This window comes from Melanostigma gelatinosum (assembly GCF_949748355.1).
Source record: "Melanostigma gelatinosum genome assembly, chromosome: 9".
Classification (NCBI taxonomy): Eukaryota; Metazoa; Chordata; class Actinopteri; order Perciformes; family Zoarcidae; genus Melanostigma; species Melanostigma gelatinosum.
Genome location: NC_136642.1, coordinates 22682817 through 22704566, shown reverse-complemented (window position 1 = coordinate 22704566; position 21750 = coordinate 22682817). Strand labels below are relative to the sequence as shown.

The 21750-nt window shown below is 43.0% G+C and overlaps 1 protein-coding gene across 1 annotated transcript in view; it reads right to left on the bottom strand.

Moving 5' to 3' along the window:
* Positions 1-2062: 2062 nt before the first annotated feature.
* The window catches only part of LOC306782115 (IgGFc-binding protein-like), a 45908-nt gene continuing 26220 nt past the window's right edge, over positions 2063-21750 (bottom strand). Inside the window, exons 20-36 of the mRNA XM_079275310.1 lie at positions 20841-21029; positions 20213-20652; positions 18868-18986; positions 17945-18141; positions 17399-17537; positions 16262-16444; positions 15115-15260; positions 13827-14173; positions 13134-13357; positions 8266-8407; positions 7821-8157; positions 7018-7134; positions 6287-6394; positions 5061-5256; positions 3952-4215; positions 3711-3850; positions 2063-2767 (exon numbers count right to left, since the gene is read on the bottom strand). Coding sequence (XP_079131436.1) covers positions 2567-2767; positions 3711-3850; positions 3952-4215; positions 5061-5256; positions 6287-6394; positions 7018-7134; positions 7821-8157; positions 8266-8407; positions 13134-13357; positions 13827-14173; positions 15115-15260; positions 16262-16444; positions 17399-17537; positions 17945-18141; positions 18868-18986; positions 20213-20652; positions 20841-21029 — 3489 coding nt within the window. The 3' untranslated portion in view covers positions 2063-2566. The remainder of the gene's footprint in view (positions 2768-3710; positions 3851-3951; positions 4216-5060; positions 5257-6286; positions 6395-7017; positions 7135-7820; positions 8158-8265; positions 8408-13133; positions 13358-13826; positions 14174-15114; positions 15261-16261; positions 16445-17398; positions 17538-17944; positions 18142-18867; positions 18987-20212; positions 20653-20840; positions 21030-21750) is intronic.

The following is a 21750-nucleotide window of genomic DNA, read 5'->3' as shown; positions in this document are numbered from 1 at the left end:
GTTGGGCTTCTTGTTGTGTATGCAGGTTTACATACACATGATAATAAATGTCTTTGTGATCATCACATTGTATCATCTCATTTATTTAACAAGGGTTTTGCCTGTTCAACACCGGCATCCTCGATCCCCTCCCCTTCCGGTCCTACGGCTTGTTTGCGCAAATACGTCACAAAACATGTCCGTGTTTGGTATGCCAGCATGCCCAAAATCCTCATCTTTGCAAAGAAATCATAGATTTTCTTTCATTTCTTATGGTTTCTCCACAAACGGAGCCCACACACACACTGTCCAAAGTCGCCATAACCGCTGCAAGTCGTATCTTGCAGCATCTCGACGGAAAGAGACACATTACAGACCCGACAACGTGCTAGCGGATGTTACCATGGAGCTCCTGCCTTCAGAAAACGCTAGTACTTATCGTACAAACCTTATCCTCCTCTTCCGACACCGTCAACCAACGTTTGCGTAAATGAGCTATTCTCATTCTCGTTCGTGCGCTCGGTCGCAGCCATTACGCACAGCAAGTCTGCTACTCACACACCATGTCATCGACCATATATACATAGTTTTTGCAATTTGCAAAGGCTAATAATAAAAGGAAAATAATATAATATCAAAATATAAAGGGAGAAACACCTTTAGTGTGTCAGAATATCATGTGGTTACCATGTGTCCATTTGGGTCTCCAAATATCCTTTTAGAGCTCCGCCTGGATCTCTTCATGGAAGAAACACTGTAGAATGGTCATACTTTGTCCAATTCTTCAAATTTGAGGCAGTTCACTGATAGTGTAGTTACAGCCCTATACTGGGCCCCGGGACACTTTGTACTTGAAAAGTTGGGCCCCGAGGTAAAAAAGGTTAAGAACCCCTGCTATAAACCATCTAAACTTGATGGTAAAAATGCAAAAAGAGGACGTGAACAGTCTGTGTTGCTTCATTGCATGTTGAGGCATGGGATTAGTCAGAAGTGAATAAGTTAACAATGTACCCGCGTGCACACTTACAATAGTTTCCCTAGCACCATTATCCTTTGATGTTATTCTTATTCTTTTTTGCTTGTTACTTCTCTTTTAATGTGTCGAAACAAAACTTTGGGTTGATGCAAGTTTAACAAATCATGTCAGTTGATTAATGTAGCTCATCAACACAACTCTGATCACGAATAGCATTTGGCTGTCATATGTGAATTTCTGTGTTTTTATTATTTTCACTTGGCATTTTTACCAAATTCTTGTTATCTTTTATGCAGTCACTCATTTCTTTCTTAATCTCCTTTACAACAGTCTCATCATTTAAAATACTAATATTTTGTCTCCATAATGTACTCTTCGGTCTGCTATTCAAGTAAATAGTTCAGTAGATTGCATTGTGATCTGATACATCTGCTGATCCTATTGAGCAGTCCTTCAGCCTGTAGTGTTCATTAGGAAGTAGTCTAATCTGAAACACACTTAATGAGTAGCTGAGGAGTGAGTAAAGTCTTTTTCTAGTGCAAGGAGGTTCCTCCAAACTTCGAGCATACCCGTCTCTTGAATTCAAATATTGAGGTCTTTTGGCGGATGGGATTCATGTCTTTTTGTACTTGTCGTATCTATAGAGTGGTTTAGAATTGTGTTCCAATCTCCAGCACAGACTAACATTATTGTATATACTACAAAACATAGTTTGACACTGAAAATACAGCAGGAATCTTGTCTCTAAAGATGAGGAAATCCATGAAATAATGAGAAAATACATTTCTTTGCTATCCTAATGGGAATAATTGAGTTCTCATGACTTGTCCGCTTTAATGTGGAATAAATGTATACGGCCTTTATTCGATTTAAAAAATGCATCATGTTAAATATAGCTGTGGCAAGTACATTTCCCTCTAAAATGTAGTGAAGCACAAGTATAAAGTAGCGTGTAACTTGTAGTACTCAGGCCCAGCACTGCAGGTGTCTTCATCATAACAGTGGACCTGATCAGTATCTCAGTGTATCATTTTTAGAATAGAGTAGAAATGATGCAACGTAATGGTCAATATGCATGTGGGTCAAAGACAGACACAACAGACGGGGAAGTTGCTGACATGCGTTTAATGATCATTAGAGAAGAATTGATTAGTAAAGACTGAAATGTGTTAGTAGTGACTTACAAACATTACATACTGTAATCATCCACAGTTACAACAATCACTGTTGCATACTGTACACTCATATTCCTACATCAATGTTCAGTTTTTGTCAAAACTGTTTTAGGAACAACAATTTAAATTTGAAGCACAAGTGCTGGCCGATTATTTGATTGCACTTTGAAAATAGGCTTTAGCAGGCGGTTATTTCATTTAGACTGTTTATTGAATCACTGCAGAAAACATGATATGAAATGGCCTGTGAAGAATATAGATAGAAGAATTTTGCCAGAACAACTAGATTATCTGTAGCTTGTGTACCTGAATATAGCTGTTAGAATTATGAAGATAGCTTACAGTATAAGCACAACATTGCTGGATATATTCTTAGATGAAGAGAAGATGAAGTTCTACATTGGTTCCCGTTCAATGCTTAAGTCAGGTGCTGGAGTCAGATGGCGTAGCAACCCTTCACTCCCTTCTGCACTCCACAGCTTTCATTTCCTGTGCAGGGTTTGTCCTCACAGGCCAACATCCCACTGCGGCACATACACAGGCGCTGGCAGTCGGAGTCAGGGTAGAACGTCTGACCAGGCACGATGTACCGACCGTTGTAATTGCAGCCGCACCGATGCAGTGGCACGCAGCGATCCTGGAAGGTCAAAGTTCAGTCAGGACACTGTCACTGTGTTACAAGGCCCTTCCGAATGCAACTATCGGGCAGCCTACATTGCCAGGCCTAGGTATTGGCAAATATGAAGTTAAACTCCAATTTCCTTTTTGACCGCCATGGAATACCAAAAGCCAGACTTTAAACTCAAATTTAGTCTCCGAATCTTTGTTGAAACAGTTTCGCATCTCTGTGCCAGGACCACAGTTTGCCAAAAGTCTCATTATTTTAAGTCCACAGCTTTACCTGTACATTTCTTTTACATGCTGTCCCAACCGTCTCCCAAAAGACTTAACGTACTCAGTTCTCTATGTTGACCCTTATAGTAAGGGTGCAATATCCAAAACACATGATGCAATTCAAAAAAGGATCTGGTATACATGGGATCAAACTAAAGCTATCTGAGGAATGGATATAGGAGAAACTATTCTGGGAGAAGTTTTGGAAGATACAACTTTGCGTATTCGCACCTCTTTTTTCTGTATTGTACACACGGAGTAATTCGGTTCAAAATAGTACATGATAAATTAGCCAAGATATATCTTAATCTTGCCCCAAAATGTCCTAAATGTCAGTATTCCCCAGTCATATGTTTTGGTCGCGTCACTATCCACTTCTGTTTTTAATTCACTGAAACATTGTAAACATGAGTTTATGGTCTCAATCTCTAGTTTCAAGTCTTCTTCAATACAGCATGATGTTCATTTAGTAAATGATGGTCCATTTAGAGTCACATAGACCATGAAGTAGTAGGTTATGCTTTAGGGCGGGGCTACTGTGAATTGTAGCATTTTATCCATGAAACAGCGATCTGATTTAAGGTTTTTAAACTTCTTTTGCCAGAAGAGAACCTTGGCCTTTCCTTCTTTGATGAAAGTCATGTGTCACTGTAATTGAAGAAGGCCGGGGCAGTGTGGAGGATTACCTGACTCAGCAGGAAACCGGGGTTACACACGCAGCCCTCGCTGGGCGGGATCTCACAGTTGGCGGATGATAGAGCGTTGCAGCTGGCCGGACATCCAGGAGCCACGACACTATACATACTTTTAGCTGGACACCTCATCCCTGTGACACACACACACACACACACACACACACAGAATAGCACTCAGATCAGAAACACACAAATACAAGAACAGTCACATCATCTGTCACTCAGCGCTTACAGCAGAACTTCCTCGTCCGCCATGACTTCACGCAGCCTCCGTTTCTCTGACACTGCGCCACGTAGTCACTGATGATGCCGCAGGCTGCTTGCTTTTGGCCGTCATTAAGCACCATGTCATAGACGCAGTCGTCGCGGTACTGCTTGGAATCTACTCGGTCTACGCAGTCAGCCAAGGGTCCGTCCTTTGCTGTGATGACATCACAGTCCGACGTGTAGGCGGGCGGTTTGAAGTCGTCGGGCAGCGGCTGAGCGCAGTCTTTACCTGGCAGCACAAAGGCATCAATAGAGACATGGTCACATTACATGTCACTCAAACAGCTGATGTCATCTGCCATTGATGAAGTCCGTATGCAATGAATGGGGTCGGTGAGCACCAGCTACGAGAAGCATGCTAATCTTTACATAAATGATAACTAATGATAGCTAAAATGGTTAATTGTGATTTGTTTATTTGCAGAATGCTTTTTTAACCTTACCATAACTGAATCCATTCATAGTGTGAACGGCAGTGCAGATCATTTCTGCCCCCTTAGTGCCCCTCCAACTAGGTCCACCCGAGTAAGATTGCCATCGTGACTTGATATGACACTGATGTGTAAAATTGGCATATATTTTCATAAAGAGGTGCATGTCTGTGAGTATGACGGGGTGAAGGGGGATATATCATTTCTGTGTAAACACAACTTAATAAAAAAATAAATGTGGGCATTTTACGGGAAAAACGTTGCGGGATTATAAATTTATGAAAAAAACCTCTGAATTCCGTTGCTCCTAAAGTAGGTGTTAATATCTTCTGATATACAGTCCATGGTTAATAGGAAAGTTCCTGAGAGATAAATATCCATGTTTTCTTTCGTGAACATAAATAAATACCAATATTCCTCGACAACTTCTGTCTTTGACTAAACAAAGGTGTTTCTCTTTCATTTCAGCACCAGGTGTTTATAAATCGACTTTAATCTCGGTAATTGAGACATTTTTCTCCAAATATTACCCCCTCCCCCAACTCCATAATAATTATTTTGTTTACCTACAATGGCCCTAAAAAAGGCACTAACGATGCAGAGCACAACAGTGAAGATAAATAGCACAGCATGAGCTGCTTACAGTCACGGGAGCAGCCCTCCACGTTCGCCACCCACTGGCTCTGTCCAAACTCATTGGCGTTGGAAGCCAACTTCCCATCAGGCAACATTAGGTCATCAGCAGGGTCAACATTGAAGTTTCCACAAAGGCCGTTGGTTTCGCTTTGATAACTAGTCGCCAGCTCCACCCTCACTGAACTCGAAAAGTCAAAGGAGACCTTTAACAATGTGAAGATAAAAGGAAAGTTGTATCAAAGTTCAAGCTGAGACATATTGGCAGGTAGCATTAGGAGTACCACTACAGATCACTGACACAGACAGTGGACCAACGGCAGTGAACTATATGATCGCCGTTAAGGAGGTCTCTAGCATTTTTCTAATTGTAATCTGGAGGGGAGTTAGACACTGTTCATTTGCATGTATTACACATTCGTAACCATACAAAGCTGGTTAAAAATCAACAAACTTTCCCTTTCAGCACATAAATGAGTGATTTGAAAATATTTAAGAACTTGTTAATGACATTATATAAACACATTCATTTATAAGTCCTCATCATCCATACCTTTGGAAATAATCTCCTTATCGTATTAAAATGTCTTGTGAGAGGCCTTGTGATCTGCTCTTTGAAGTCGAAATTAAATTAAAACTGGCCCTTTTAGTCCATTAAGATCACATCCCCGTACTGTATGCAAACAAATGTGCAAAAAATATTTTCTTCGTGTATTTTTATATAAAACTCCATTAATCTTTTCTTCCATTTCTTCAATAATATCATGACATCCGTCCATCAATCAACCTGCAACTTTAGGCGATCAAGGAGGTGTGTGAGGAGCCACAGTCCTCTGTAGCACCGTACATTCTAAGCCCGCCCACTTTGAAACGGTCCAATCAAACGCAAAGGATATGATGTAATTCCCTCTTGTGACTGAACACCACTCAAATACAGTGTTCACTGGGTCATAGGTCACGATACAGAAGCTAAAGACGGTCTAACATCCGTTTCACTCGGATGATAAGAGAACGTAGCTACAATTCAAAATGTCTTCACAACTAAATTGTTCTTAATACTAGAAGTGTTGACCTACTGTTGTTATGCATGCAGCCGAGGTACTCACGGTACTTGTAACACGTGGCGTCAACACAATATGCTTTGATGGCCCTAATCACATTAAAGTTAAGACAAAGGTTGACTAAAAAGTTTTATAGATACTTTATGAATGGCGGTGTATGCTTTGGTGTTTATACCTTCAGAAAGTTGGTCTCAACGATAGCCTCTCTGTGTCTCTTATAAACCTGGACATTTGAGTGACTGGTTGAATGGCTGAAGGGTAGGTTGGTTTCAAGCCCGTCAACCTGCAGAAAATACACACACACACACACACACACACACTGGGTTATGGGTTGTATTTGTACTTCTGCTTCCCATGCTGGAGGCAATATTAGCTTATTGCTTGAATATTGGTAAGTAACAGGAAATGTCATCAGAGAAATGCCACAGATATGTTTCAAGTGATTTGGAAACAATGTCATCATGACAGTTTGTCCAACAGAGGGCAGTACTGTATTTTTAAATATCCCTGTCAGTACCAGGCAGCAACCTCCGGGTCTAAAAAGTGAACAATGCTGCAGTGCCTTAAACTTGCATTATTTCTACTGGCCATCAGGGGGCGACTCCTCTTGTTGCAAAAAGAAGTCAGATTCTATAGAAGTCTATGAGAAAATGACCCTACTTCTCACTTGATTTATTACCTCGGTAAACATGAGGGAATTCAGCCGATCGGCCTTGTACGGCCATGTTTTTGCAGGTCACACATGCGCCGCATGATAGTTTATGTGGGCACTCAGCGGCACAGACGGAAACGTTCCAACCACACAGTCAAAACAAATCGCAAGAGGAACGTCAGGCAAAAATGTACGCCATGTTTGATTCACACTGCACCCCTGTGAAGGGGTGTGTGTGTGTGTGTGTTCCTCACCAGCACTCTGCCTGGGTTGTCCACTGACAGCGTGTACGTGCTGCCATAGACATTAACAGTCACCACTTTAGCGTATGACACTCTTTTGTTGCCACGGTTGTTATTCTCCAGGGTGACCTGCAATTCACCGAAAGAGGAGTAGAGAGGACAGATAGGAGGGAAACGGAACAAATCCAATGGAGGAATTAGTTAGGATATATGATGCAAATCTTTGTTCTTTTGACATTGATGTACAAGACAGGAGTCTTTCTTCCCTCAGATCTTTAACGAAAGTAAAAGCAGAAATATCCCCATTTAAAAATACTCCGTTACAAGGAAAATTCCTACATGGAAAATATCACTAAAAAGTACAAAAGCATCATCATCAACATGTACTTAAAAGTGTGTCAGTGATATGCCAATTATCGAAGAATCGGTCATCTCTTTTAAATCACTTTATAAAACACATGTTTATAGACTGCTTGTATGTGGTGTCGTCACTTTTCTGTTTTATTTTTATTTGTTGATTTTACTAAATTATTTTACTAAATTATTATTATTTATTTTATTTATTTCTCAGTTGACTTTTATCGTATCGACTGTCTCACTGAGCTTTCTGTTATTGTTATTATTGCCTTGCTTTTGCTGCTTTGTCTGTCAAAGTGCTATATCAATCAATTATTATTATTATTTTCCCAAACCAAACTCCTGTTTCCATGTTGATTTCAATTTGCACAATCTATTGTGTAAATGTAAAGAAGCGGCCCAGTGGACGTGCGGTGGAGAACTTCATGGTGCACTGTTCTGTTTGGTGCTCAGCTCACCTCAAAGTGCGTCAGACCCGTGGTGCCTGCACGCACACTGGCCAGCCTGTAGACACAGTTGCCCTGGAAGTCGAACTTGCGTCCATCGAAGGAGAGGAAGTGCGGATCTCCGTGTGCGCTGCAAGACTTAAAGCCGACTGGGTAGCAGTCTTGCACCCCGTCCACGACATCGCACTTCTCTCCGGTTCGACAGCCGGTCTGCTCGCATTTCACCTTTTGTGTCGCTGCGTCACACACACATTTCTCGCTACACAGCGAGTCGGCCCAGAACGTGTCACCCGGTTGGTAGTAAAGGCCCTCGTGGCTACAGCCGCAGCCCGTCTCCCTGATAACACACCTGACAGAAGCAAAGACACCCGGAACAAAAGGATGTCAATCAGAGCGCAGGGACGAGGTCTGACTGTACGGAAGACATTAGTCAGGAACGGGGGGACATTATACTCACGTTTGACCACTCTGCACATATCCCTTGTCACAGAAACAGCCTTCCACACAGATTTTAGGGCAAACCTCCGGCTGAGCACCACAGGTGGGGGGACACGCCGAGCCGCACATGCTGTAGTGGCTGTGGGCTGGACAGTCAAGAGCTGGAGGCACAACAACAAGAGCGGGGAAGAGTTTAGGAGATCCACACACGACGAAGCACATTCAAAACACCATTTAAAAACTATTCGATCCAAGTTTTGATCCTTTAAATTGTAGATTTATGCACATCTATTTATGCCATGCATTAATCCAGAATTATAATCATTTATAAATATCTCAGCATCAAACCATTGGAAACCAATGGACAGGATGGATGGATGCAGAATCAGCTTGGATCCACTTGGGTATCAGTCATATTGGTATACAGACCAGAGACCTGCAGCTATACAATGGGACTTAATATAACAATTTTATTAGACTAAATATAATTTGGACCCACCTTGACTTTTGTCCCGGGTCAATTGAAAGCACCTGTGAAGACCTCTAGTCTATATATATATATATATATATATATATATATATATATTGTTGGGAACTAAAGGAGCGTGTTTGGGTTATCAGCATTTAAGTAACTGAATTCTTGACATCAATAGAATTATTGATGTATGTAACAATTATTAATGATTATTAATAACAACGGGGCACCACCCTGCGAACAGGGACCAATAACCAAACGATAAAACGAAGTCTCATAATTAGTAGTCACTCATAATGTCAATAGTCTGCGTATGACTATACATTCAGTGACAGTGAAGGTTTTAAGTTCGAGCACAGGCTACTACATACAGGTTTATCAAATACATATGCACAAGTAATCACAGACCACTGCTCCTTAAAGTATAACAGAGTTTATTAAATCAAAATAATAAATGATCAAATCAATTAATATTGCAACCAACAAACGTTATCATACAATTTTATATGCCTAAACTAAAGAATGAATAAAATGGATGAGGGTGTATGTCTGTGTGTGTGTGTGTGTGTGTGTATGTGTGTGTGGGTCTGTGGGTGAAAAGGAAGGGGAGTCTTACAGCTACCGCTAAAGACTACAAAGATGGCGGCGTCGAGTGACGCGGGCCAAAAGGGGAGGGGCCTTAAGATACTACAGCTAAACTACCACCAGATGGCGGAGTCGAGTGACTCGGACAAAATGGCGGTGAGACTGCTATACCCTGGCGGTCTTTTGGTCGTTTGTTCCTCGGGGGTGGCCAGGGCTCGCTAGGCCAAGTCCTCTCGTCGTCTTCCAACGCTAGGTCGGAGTCGCTCGACTGTTGGATGCCTAAGACTATGGCGGTGTCTTCGTACCGATTTGTCGGCCGTCCGCGTGTCTTCCATGCAAGTTGCGCATACTTCCTAATCTCTGGCATGGTGAGGTTACTCGTTCTGCAGTGCATAGTAACAGCGTATCTCACGTTGTCGTGGAGATTGTGCAAGAATAGCGACTTGAAGGCATGGTCTTCTAGACCTGGGGCGTTACGTCCTTGGAAGTACGCAAATCTCAAGCGGCTGAAGTAGTCTCTCGGAGACTCTAGCCTTTCCTGGGAAATGGCAAAGGCGCCGAGGGTGGCAGAAGCTGGGTTGGTGTACAGGGAGTACTCCTCCCTAAGGGCGTGACGAAGGGATGAATAGCGGTCGCGGATGCTCGGTTGGAGCGTTTCCATGAAAGCGTGGATGCTTCGCGCTGTGGTTTTCCACACTAGCTTTAGCTTTTCGCGCGATGAGGGGCGCGATAGGTCGAGGAGGCAGCGATCGATCTCCCTTAGGTAGTCATCGATGCTCGAGCGGTGATTATCGGGATTGAAGCGTTCTACGTCTTTCGCCAGAGACTCAATCTGTCGAGTACGCAGGCCTCCAAGGTTGATGGGGCCTGGGCCGTCCGAGTCGTCTGAGTCTCCATACTCGCGATGGTGGTAACGACGATCATCCTCCCTCCCTGAGGGAGATGGGGTCAGTTCTTGTCGCGCGCGTGAACTGCGTGGAGGATTGCGTTCGCCTGAGGTGGTTTTGAAGCCACCTGGGCCGACTAGGACCTGGTATTGGTCCTCTCTCCTCCTGGTTGGGGATGTTGCTTTCAAGAAATGCAAGGTGGTTCGGGTCTTGGGGAATGAGGGAGCCGGGACCAAGAAATGACTGGGCTGAAAGGCTGGATAGGGGGTGGCGGTACCTACCGGGGTTGCTGGAACACCTTGAAGCGCTTTCAGTTTGTCATCACTCTCTAATGCTTTAGAGAGTTCTAGGTTGACCTCTCTGAGGTCACTGCGCAGGCTACTATTTTCTGACTGTAGGGCTCTACAGTCACGTGACAACTCCTGAACCTCTGTTCGGAGTGTCCAGATCTCGCGTTGCTGCTCGTCGCTCTGTCCCCGGGTTCGGGCAGCTTGCAGCTGCATTTTCTGATGGTAGATGAGCAGTATTTCGCCGATTACGTTCTGAATCAGGCGCTCTCTGTTACCTGCTGGGTTATTTACATAAGACACCAGCTGCTCTAATTGCTCGTCGCATAGGACAGCAGTGTATTTTGCAAAGTACTCTCTTTCCTTTGCTGTGAGTCCGAGGACATCAGCCACCGCATCTCGTAATGCGGTGTCTTCTGGAGCTACAGCTCCAGGAATGGGGGATTTCTCGTCGCTCATTCTCTCTAATGAGCACGACTCCCAGTGGTTGTTAATTCCCTAGTGTTAGAATGGAAACTGTTAGTGTTTACGGTTCTCAGTGAAATGTCTAGTTCTGTAACTTAGGATTTCTACTGTTAGATGTTAATTACTGTTAGTGTTACGGTTCATGCAGGCGCACAGTGAAATGTCTAGCTCTGTGACTTACGTTTCTACTGTTGCTGCTCTGAGGTATCACTACTGCTTTGCAGCCAGAGGTGCGAAAATACTAATGTGGTTTAGCACTTTGGGCCTGTGACAGCTGTGTGTAACTTCTTTGAGGGATTTAAGAAAACAAGCAAGGTATTACAAATAAATGATCAAATCTACTACACAGCTGGCTGTTAGTTTAAGAAATTAAACGAATAATTAAACCTGGAAACGAAAAAAAATTTCGAGAAGGGAATTAAAGATTAAGATTAAAAATCAAAATTTAAAATCAAAATTTTAATTACAATAAGAAAATTTTGAATATCAAAGCCTACCTATTTTGGGAAATAAGTTCCAGGAATTTGGATCATTCAAAAGAAGAAAAAAAAAAAAAAATTCGGAAACAAACTTATTTTGGAAAATTAATTATTCAAAAAATAATTATGGATTAATGTGCATATATACTGTAACAAAACTGGAATAACGTACCCTCACACGGGGCACCATTATGTGCCTGGGCAGCACGTGAGATTGCTGTACGTAATCACGTGTGCCGATGCACACATGTGTTGTGAGGCGATCGTTTGAACGGGGTTTCCCCAGGGGCAGAGATAGGAGCTGTGTGTGCGTGTTACGTGAGAGGAGGAAGAAAGGGAAAAAGGAGCGAGAACTCGACGTGCATCACACTTCGGCGTGCGATGTTGTAGGGAGCCTGAGTTTGCTGGTTCTATCACGCATAAGTATACCGCTGTCATCTTTGAACTGCCGGTAACATATGCCGTGATAAGCCACGCACCTCAGCTCACTCACAGAGTCGAGTTAATGAAAAGAGAACTCCCACACGGAGTGGAAGACAATGAATGAAAATAATCCCAAATAAACAGTCATAGCAGTTCATACACAATGCAACGGAGCTTCTCTGCTCCGTAATGATTGCACAATATCTCAATATCACGCGACAGTAACTTAAACACACAAAAACACGGGAATATCAACATATAAATGAATGACCTGAATTAAATTTACGTTAATTTAAGCTAAGATATGCCCAGATACCAAGAATCTTACTTGTCGATGCGTCGTTGCAACGTTGAAGTGTGTTCGTGGCAAAGTGGTCCGTTTTCCTCGCCAGGAAGGGGGGGGGGGGCTGCTTGCAGCGCGGCTGGGAGCGGGCGCTGTGTGTCGCACGGCTTTTGCTGGTGCGGCTTCGGTCCGTTGTGGCGTGAGCTCGCTCTGGAGCGAAACGCAGACGTGATCTATCCTCACTGCAGGGGGGATGATCTAACTTCGGCTGACGGCGTGGTCCGTGCGTCTTACCGGTAATCATCGGTCAGGAGAGGATTAGACGTCTTCCTGCCGGAGTGTGCACCAAAAAGAAAAAGAAGCAAAAAGCGGAGAACGGATCGCTGATGCGGATTCGTCTGGCGGGCTGAGTGGGCCTTTACTCAGCGTGGAACACGGCTGTTTCGTCCAGCGAAATGGCTTGTGACCTGACAGGGTTTGAGGCGGGGTGAAGGGCCGTTGCTTCCTCGTGGCCAGCGTCGCGCTGGCGGGGAGAGATCGTCTGTGGCCTGGACGGGGGGTCCGGGAGAAGAGAGCGTTTGCGTGCTCCCTAACTCAACCGAGGCCGAAGGGAAAAAGCAAGGAGGTGTGATCTGCAGGCACTTTTGTTGGACAGTGGTTGAACCACAGGGGTCCTGGGGTCTCTTGGCCTTCGGCCAATGAGATTGCAGCGGTGCATTCAGGTGACCATGGTTTTTTTTTGGGGGGGGGGGGGAAATTTACACCCTAGTGTCACATTCCTTTGCTCTCATCAAACTACAAATCAGGATGAAACCTTTGCTTGACAAAGTGAAGGCCTGATTCTCTTTGTTCACAGCACATGTTGAAGCCATATGGTCAGACCCCAACAATATATATAGCCAGCGTTCAGTTTAAATTTAGAACATGGAGGTGAGTGACTTCACGTCTGTCTGTCGTGTTTCCGTCTACATAAATGTTCTCTGTGTGTATTGTGTAAACTCACAGCAGTTGCCCAGTTGTCTCCATGACGACACAGACACTCCCACCTCCTGGCACTCTGCCATGTAGCTGCCCAGGGCCTCACACAGTACTTGTCCCCGTCCGTCATTGATGCAGACGTCATACAAACAGTCTGACGCAATCTCTGCTATGGGCACCTTATCATGGCACCCAGAGAAAGGCCCCTTCTTGTCGCTCATGATCCCACAGTAGTCTGGACCAGTGTACCTGAGGAGCAAAGGGGTTTATCGTCAGCTCACTCATATGAAAGTACATATGATAATTAGTGCATTTACTCAAGTTCTGTACTTAAGTACAATTTTGAGGTACATGTACTTGAGAATATCCATTTTAATGTAATCTTCTACTCCAATACATCCATGATCCGTCTCCTGTACTACTGTCAGGATATAGTGACAGTTAAAAAAAGATGTTTGAATAAAGTTACCAACTGTAGCTTTAATGTAACACTTATGAACATTCTGCAGAATGACTTACTTTTGTTAAAGTATATGTTGATGCTAAAACGTATTATTTGGAATGCAGGACTTTGACTGTGCTTTGGGTTTAGTGCAAATGATCAGATTCACACTAAAAAGCAACTAGACCTTTACAATCCAAAAAGACCTGGAAATCTCGCTTTCAACAAAATGAGACCTTTAAGTTAATGGAAAAGTCAATGTTACTATAACATTACTTTGTGCGGTCGCTGTCCGAGCACTGAGGACACTCGTCCTCGCAGTAATGGTAACAGAATGGGTCGTAGTCTTTGACGCTCCATGTCTCTGCCCACTGTGTCACGTTAACAGCTGTGCTGCCGTCGACGGTTGTCAGTTCATCCTCCTTGTCGCCGTTGTAGTTGCCACAGAGCCCACCGACATTACCATAGTAGCTGCTAGTGAGGGTCACCATGATAAGTGTGGACCAATCAAAAGTAACTTCGACGCCAATATCACTCCGGAGTGTGCCTCTAATTCCAGATTGTGTTATGGAGATGCGGCCGTCATCAAGAATGACAGGAAGCTCCTCCTTTATTCCGTCCACCTGGAGAGAGAGGGAGAGACACCGTGGTGATGAAATCAAATGTTTATTGTATGATGATGATTTAGCGCTGCTGCCCCCTACTAAAGGACTTTGGGCATGTTCGAAATATTCTGCCATCCTTAAAGATAAATGTCAAAACTAAAGTATTTCATTAATTGAAATATCATCAACAGCATTGGTTGCGAAAGAACTAAAAAAAAAGGTAAAGGGGGCATTTTACGCCTCAAAAAGCTGGCTTAAAATATACTCAAGGCAGTTATTAAACCAATCGTACATATAAGGTGGTGAAATATGGTATCCCATCAGACAAAGCACATTTTTTAATTTGGAAAAAACATCCGGTTGAAACTTTACATGTGAATTGTCTGCAAAATGATTTGTCCGCGCACAGACGGGCCACGGCAAGATAAAGCGTGCCTTGGGCTGCATTCATTTAAAATCCGGCACCTTCCCGCAGGTCTGTGAGTCAATATGGATGTGTTTACTTCCTCATCAGAAAATAACGTTTTTATCTAGCTCGCTCAACTACCTTCAACACTCTATCTCTCGATCTCCTTCACTCGTTCAGCTGGAGAGGAGGGGCGAATTCTGAATGCTGTGTTAACGAACAGCCACCGAAATCTTTTACTTTGAAAACATGCAACCCGTGTTCATCTCAAACTCACTAGCTGTCAACCCAATGTCACGCCTAATGTGAGTTGTTGTATTCCCCAACGATCCCAAGAAACAGTATTTTAGAAAGTACAATGTCATCATTACTTACTGCAATGATGGCTGGCACAACCAAAATAGCTTTACAAAACATTTAATATGACACATAATATAATAATATAATTGTGTCAATGAAAAAGATTGAATCCGATTGATTTCCAGTGTAACTAAGAATTGTGCATGAAAGGTTGGTGGTGTTGACACAGTCCATGTATTGAAGTAAGACCCACCAATACGAAGCCTCTGTCGGTGTTTGGGAGGGTTATCTGGTGGCCCAACATCTCCACGATGGCTGAACGCACAAAGGAGCCTTCAGAGTTCCCACGGAGCTCATTCTTGGTGGTCACAGTTACTTCTGGCAGGGAGGAGTCAAGACCTGAGGAAGTCAGAATAATTCATGTTAACGCTAGCAAGACAGCGTGTCAACTTTATAACAACTGCTTAATGTGACATGCAGTCTTTTAGTTCACAAATGTTGGCTGGTTGATTGGAAGTATTCATTATGCAACACTACATCAGCATCCCTTCCATCTTGACGTAAAAAAACTGCTACCTTAACAGATAAATGTGCATTTCTGTAACCGGCAATCAAATGGTGCTCGTTTCCAGCGAATGCGTGATATAAATCTCTGCTGTAACAAATAACGGTCGCTGAAACTATACTTCTGACATTGGGTTTTCTTTGACCAATCTAAAAAAATCAAGAATTTTTTAAGTAGCCGACTAGTTAACAAAAAGTATAAAAGTTAATTATTCACATGCGTTTGTGTGTGTGTAGTAGCCCATTCAAGGCAACACAATGGGGCAATAGTAAAATCAAGCAATGATAAATGTTAATTTTGTCGTCAATGTAATTTGAATGCAAAAACGGCTGTGAAATTACTCACAGCTGGTGCACTGGGCTGCAGGTAGGGGTGTCACTTTATACGTGTATTGACCATAACCGGGACATTTAAAGCTACAACAGGGAACTTTCTTTTTGTGTTGATTTTGGCGGTCCCTGTGGACAAAAGGGGTCGTGTCTCAGAGCGCCACAGTCCCTTTAGGAAACCTCTCGTTTCTCAGTGGATCCAAGAGGTGACGTCAACGTCGAAGCTAAAAAGGATCAAGTGTGTGACCTGGTCTCTGTTTATTTGTAATTTCATTTCATTTCATTTCCTTTAAATTAATAAGTTGCAAATGACGTACATACTGTATATACTGAGGTTCTGCAATACAATGTATTGAGATATGTCTGGCAACTCCCTCCTCGCAAGACGCGCTGCATTATTTTGAACACAGAGTTGTATTTCATTGTTACTGAAGAAAACTATTGTGCTGCATGAACCCCGAGCAGAGCAAAGAAATAGATATCTCTGTGTTAAGGTAACTGCGAACCTGTGGTGTTGACGAGGACGTAGGTGCAGGTTCCCTGGAACGAGTAGTCGACGGCGTCAAACGTTTTGTAGTGCGGGTCGCCGAAACCATAGCATGAGGCCGTGGAATCAGGTACACACACTCCTTGATCATCTGACACCTCACAGTGCTCCTTCACCCTGCAATGAACTTCCGCACAAGGGTCTGGAACACATACAGCATCAGCATTCATCAATTATATTATTATGAGTGTAAAAATGTATAACTCAAGTTGAGAGAAATATTGGTTATAGCTACATTTGAACATAAATGGGTGAACAAAGCAAAAAGGTCTTGGCTCCTCCAGATTTTTGTCTCTGGAGAATCTAAAAGCTTGCACTGTTATCTCCATTTGAATGACTCATCAAATGTTGTCCCTCTCAACGACAGCAGGCTTTTCATGCTGCTTTTGTTCCAATTGAAATATGTGAGGATCGCACTACTTCCCACAGTGGCATTGAACATTCCCATGGAAGATAAATGACTGAAGCAGAACAGTTGCAAATGGAAGTATGTGGCTGGGTTGGTCGTGGATTTTTATCTTAAAGAGTAACTTAAATTGACAGTTCGCCCCAGAATCAAAACTACATATTTTCCCTCTTACATGTAGTGCTATTTATCAATCTAGATTGTTTTGGTGTGAGTTGACTAGTTTTGGAGAAATCAGCCGTAGAGATGTTTGCTTTCTCTCTGGTGGAATGGGGCGACGTGGCACTCGTCTTGTGGTGTTCAAAGCACCCAAAAAGTGCAATGGAAAAACTCAATAGCAATGTCTCCTTCCAGAAATAATGACCGTGAGTAACCTGGTCATGATTTCTGGAAAGATCATTTCTCTCGGCTTGTGGGGAGCATTACAAGCCAAGAGAATGAATCCATTATATTGGAGAGGGGGCAGACATCTCTTCTGCAGTTAACTCCAACACTCTGCAACTCACACCAAAACAACCTAGATTGATGCATAGCGCTACACTTAGAGGAAAGACACAGATTTCAGATTTTTCATCTATTTTTTTTGTCAGAGCATTTATTAAATATTGATTGCTGTCAGACAAAATTGTTTTTGAAGACGACTGCCAACCCCAGCTTTAAAAGATCACAGTCACTCAGCAAGTATTTCACCTGTAGAGTAGCAGCCAAGGATTCCATCCTTGTTGAGACACTCCTCGGTCGACTTGCAGCTTGTGTTGCTGCAGCTGAATTGTCCAGACTGGCAGGTACAGCGCTCTGAACAGTCATACGATAATACCGATGTATCCGTCTGAAAAGAGTCACTTATGCGTTAGATAGAATAAATGGCCACTGGTATGCTTAACATAGAAGATCTTATTAAGATAAACATGCATATCAATAATCATATTAACCCGGGATCATTGGACCTTGTTTTTCTGTTGTGGTGTTACTTGCTTTCATAACGCAGTACCTACCCTGTTCACCTCACCTCATGTCACTGACACACGGTAATAATGGTGAGCTGTGTAGAACATTTCATTTGAAATATTCATTTTAATCACCCAAATATTTGACCCACACCCAGCTATGTGGTGGAATCACTGAATTCAGGAGCACTGCTGGCCAGGACTAACAACAGACTAGATATTAGTAAGCTACTATATTGTGCTGAATAAGCGTTACGATGAAGAAGCTGACGTGGACAACGGTGATTACCCCATAATATTGTCCATCCACCACGCAGCCACATTTATCTACTGAAACACAGCGGACTCCATCGGATATGAGGTCGTCGTCACACTCGCAGCCCTCCTGGCACACTGGGCAGGGCCCGGACTCCTCCAGAGAGGAGCAGGTGGAGGAGCAGGAAGAGGTGCACAGCTCATAGTGACTTCCTGCTGGACACTTCAGAGCTGCAAGAAGAAGAAAAAAACAAGGTCCAGAGGCTCAGTATTGAGGAGGTTTGTACGGATTTATGTTGCCTAAAATTCATAAATTGTAGCAGAGTTCCGGTTTTTAATAATCCGCAAATTCAAGGTTGTAATTTGGCACATTTAGTCATGTGCCATTGTATTAGTAGATTTGATAAGTATTAGATTAGCAGATGAAACGCGTCACAGGCTGCAGCAAGCCAGCCTCCCACATTTTCCGGTGCTTTCAAGGCCATCCAGCCCTGCCCCTTCTAATGGGAAAGCTTCTCACGATTTAACTGCACCCTGACACTGCTTACTGGACCACGGACTACCGCACTGGCCGGCCACAGTGTGTCGGAGTGCATGGCTGTGCCTCCAAGGTGGTGATAAGCAACATCAGAGCACCTCAAGGAACTGTACTGGCCCCTCTCCTCTTCACAATCTACACTTCAGACTTAAAATAAACTAGTAGTACTCCTTAAACAAGGGTTTATGTATTAAAGACAGTGAGAGTGACAAGAAGAAGACAGAAAACACAACATTTGAACAAAAAGACAAGATAACAAATGAACAAAAGAAAACACATTTCACACAGTATTTCATCCAGTGTTGTACTTTGCAACTCATGTCCACCGTGCAATGCAGCATGGGAGAATAAACACGTGCAAACAAAAAGATAAGTCACATTTAGGAACAGCGAGCATCAGCCAATCAGATCAGACTTACGGCAGAAAGTGTCGCTTCTCCATTTGCTTATCTTGGAGCCAGCAAGTTGACAAGCTGTAACATAATTGTGGATGTGACGACACAGGATGTCCGCGCCCGCTTTGTCTGTGGACATCTCCCTGGAAACAAACTTTCATTTAATTACAGGAAACACCAGAAACGGTCGTATCACAAACTCCTTTTTTTTGGTGATAATTCTGATTTTGGATCTCATTTTTGCAGTTTTGTCTCCCATTTCTATCATAATAATAACCCTAACCACTACGATTCTCTGAGGGGTCAAGAAACAAAGGTCAAAAGTCATATGATCAGAGAGCAAATAGCTTATCCAGAATAACTAAACCACTTTGATAGCAGGTAAAAGTGAATGTCAGTGCGCCTGCAATGTTGTTAATAATCCAATATAGGAAAACAGTGTGGTACAGAAATGTATGGAATTGTTTAGTATTCAATAATTCTCGGTGGCCTGGCCCGCTGATTGGCCCAGAGTGCCAGGCCGGTGTTAATAATGCAATATGAAATGTGCAAATATAAGCAAAAACAATACGGGGGATGCTACAGTTAGATTACTGGTTTTTACGTTCCTGCAGTGAAAAAGGGCTGAAGGAGAGTTTAGAGTCTGGGAACTAGAGACAAAGACATCATGCTGAGTCACAGTAACGTCAAGCTGGAAACACAGTTGAGGCTTTTACACATCGGGGGCGAGGCAAAGAAACAACACAAAAATGCTAAATACTCTCCTGCAAATACTTTGCATTCAAACTATTCATACCAGCAACGATGCAAATTAAATTTTCATTTCTTGCAGGCAAAGGACCAACTACCAGGGTCAGAGTAGCGCCTCGCAGTCTGTCTGAGCTAAATTGTTGTATAACCGGAGCTACTGAAAGCTATTTTATTGAGTTTTCTTTTAGCGAAAAGCTGGGAGGGAATTTTAGTTCCCCCTGGGAAACAGTTGTATATGTTGAGGGCTTTTATTGTGAAAGGTATAGAAGGAGCTGGTCTGCGTTGCCTTTGTCAAGGTTGATAGGAGATATAAAGTTTACCGTCTTGGTTCGGACTACTGAGCCTCTGTGTTGTTGTACACTATAGTGTATGTTTTGGATGTGTCAGTACCACACAACGTGATCGGTTGATGCCTTTATTTGCGGTGGGAAAGCTCAGAACAAAACCTCGCACTGGAAAAAAATGGCCGCTTTTTTGCCGCGTAATATTTGTGTCCTGTGTGAAAAAACTAAAACTTATAGTTAAGGGAATTAATTGCATGAAAAAAATGCCCCTGGTGTATAATATCCTTTAATGTGTACAATGCAACACTTAAGAGACATTCGAGATATTTCCTTGCCTGACACAAGCCTTGTAGTCCGGAGTTGGTTTCACTGTTGAGTGGCAACCTGCAAATGGGCCCTCCTGGGCTTTGATGATGTCACAGGCCTTTTCAGCGTCTGGGTCCTTCTGTTTATCTGTCTTAGGGCAGGAAGTGGCACCACAGCCCGTGTCACAAGGAACGTCGTCCTCCGTTACGACCCAGGCTGCTGATGTGTCTGTTGAATCCTTGCCTGCTGTTGATGTCAGGTCGTCCTCTGGACTACCGTTATAGTCGCCGCAGAGACCACGTGTCGTGTCGCTATAGGTGGACGGGATTTGTAGGAACACTCCCGCAACACTGTCGTAGGTCAGCTTCAGATCAAACTCAGTTGTAATGATGATGTTGATGCCATTTTGATGTACTCGCACTTTTCCGTCAGCCAGTGACACAGGAAGGTAGACTTTGATTTTATCGACCTGAGACATAGATGGGTACAAATTATTTCATCACATTAGCTCTGTCCACCTCAGGAGCTGCTGCATCGTTAGAAAGATCTACATTTCAACCAAATGGACTAAAAAATGAATAAGAAGTAGCTATTTTTCCATTAAGGCCAGAACATTATGTTCGCAAAGTTACCAGATGAGGTTTAATGTTATCATACCTTGATTTCCCAAACAACCCCGGTCTCCATAGTGATTTCCACGTTGTAAACCTTGAGCTGCACACTGCGAGAGACTTCGCCATCCTTACTAGTTTGCTGCTGTACAAACACAGAGAAGGCTTCCATCCCTCCTTCCTGCTCTTGCACTTCTGCCAATGTGAACAGACAGTCTCCCCGCAGAGGATAATCCTAGAGGATGAAACAGAAGATATTTCAGGTTATGTCAGAACTTGGACAGTGATTGTCGACTCGAGAGGAGCGGTGAGAGTGAATCAGAAAAGTAAAGTTTAGGGTCAGACAGAGAAACAGTGAGCTGAAAGTCAGTAGAATGGCGAGAGGTCAACAGGAAGTTCAAAATCCACATGTCAAGGAACTCTTCCTATTACTAAACATATGTTAGCTGGGCATAACATATCAGTTAAGCTACATGTTGCATCAAAAGCTTTCTTCTTTAAGTCGTTGAAGTACAATTGGATATGTCTCTGTGTCTTTCTGCTCAACCGGAAAGGTTGGGGCATAAAACCTTGTCGGGTCAAGATTGACCCCAAGTCGTACCTGACTCTGTCCAGACACATGGAAAATTGAGAGTTCAACCATTAAGTGACCTATAGGTTCCGGAGAGCAGTCTCTGGACATAGTTTATTAGTTCAGATTGTGTGATTGACATTTCCGTTTTATAATCTGTCTGTGGATGTTCGCGACACCTTTCACATTGGTATTTGATACATTGTTGTAAAAACATTGACATACGTACGCCTCCAGTTATGGGGGTTGCCATTTGGTTGAAATTTAATAGCAGAACCTGTTTAGGCTACAAAACTACTTCGTTGTGGTTTCGGGAAAGATTGTGGTTTGTGTTTAAATACGTATGTTTGTATGTAAATTGACTAAGTTTGTTTCATAATTTATG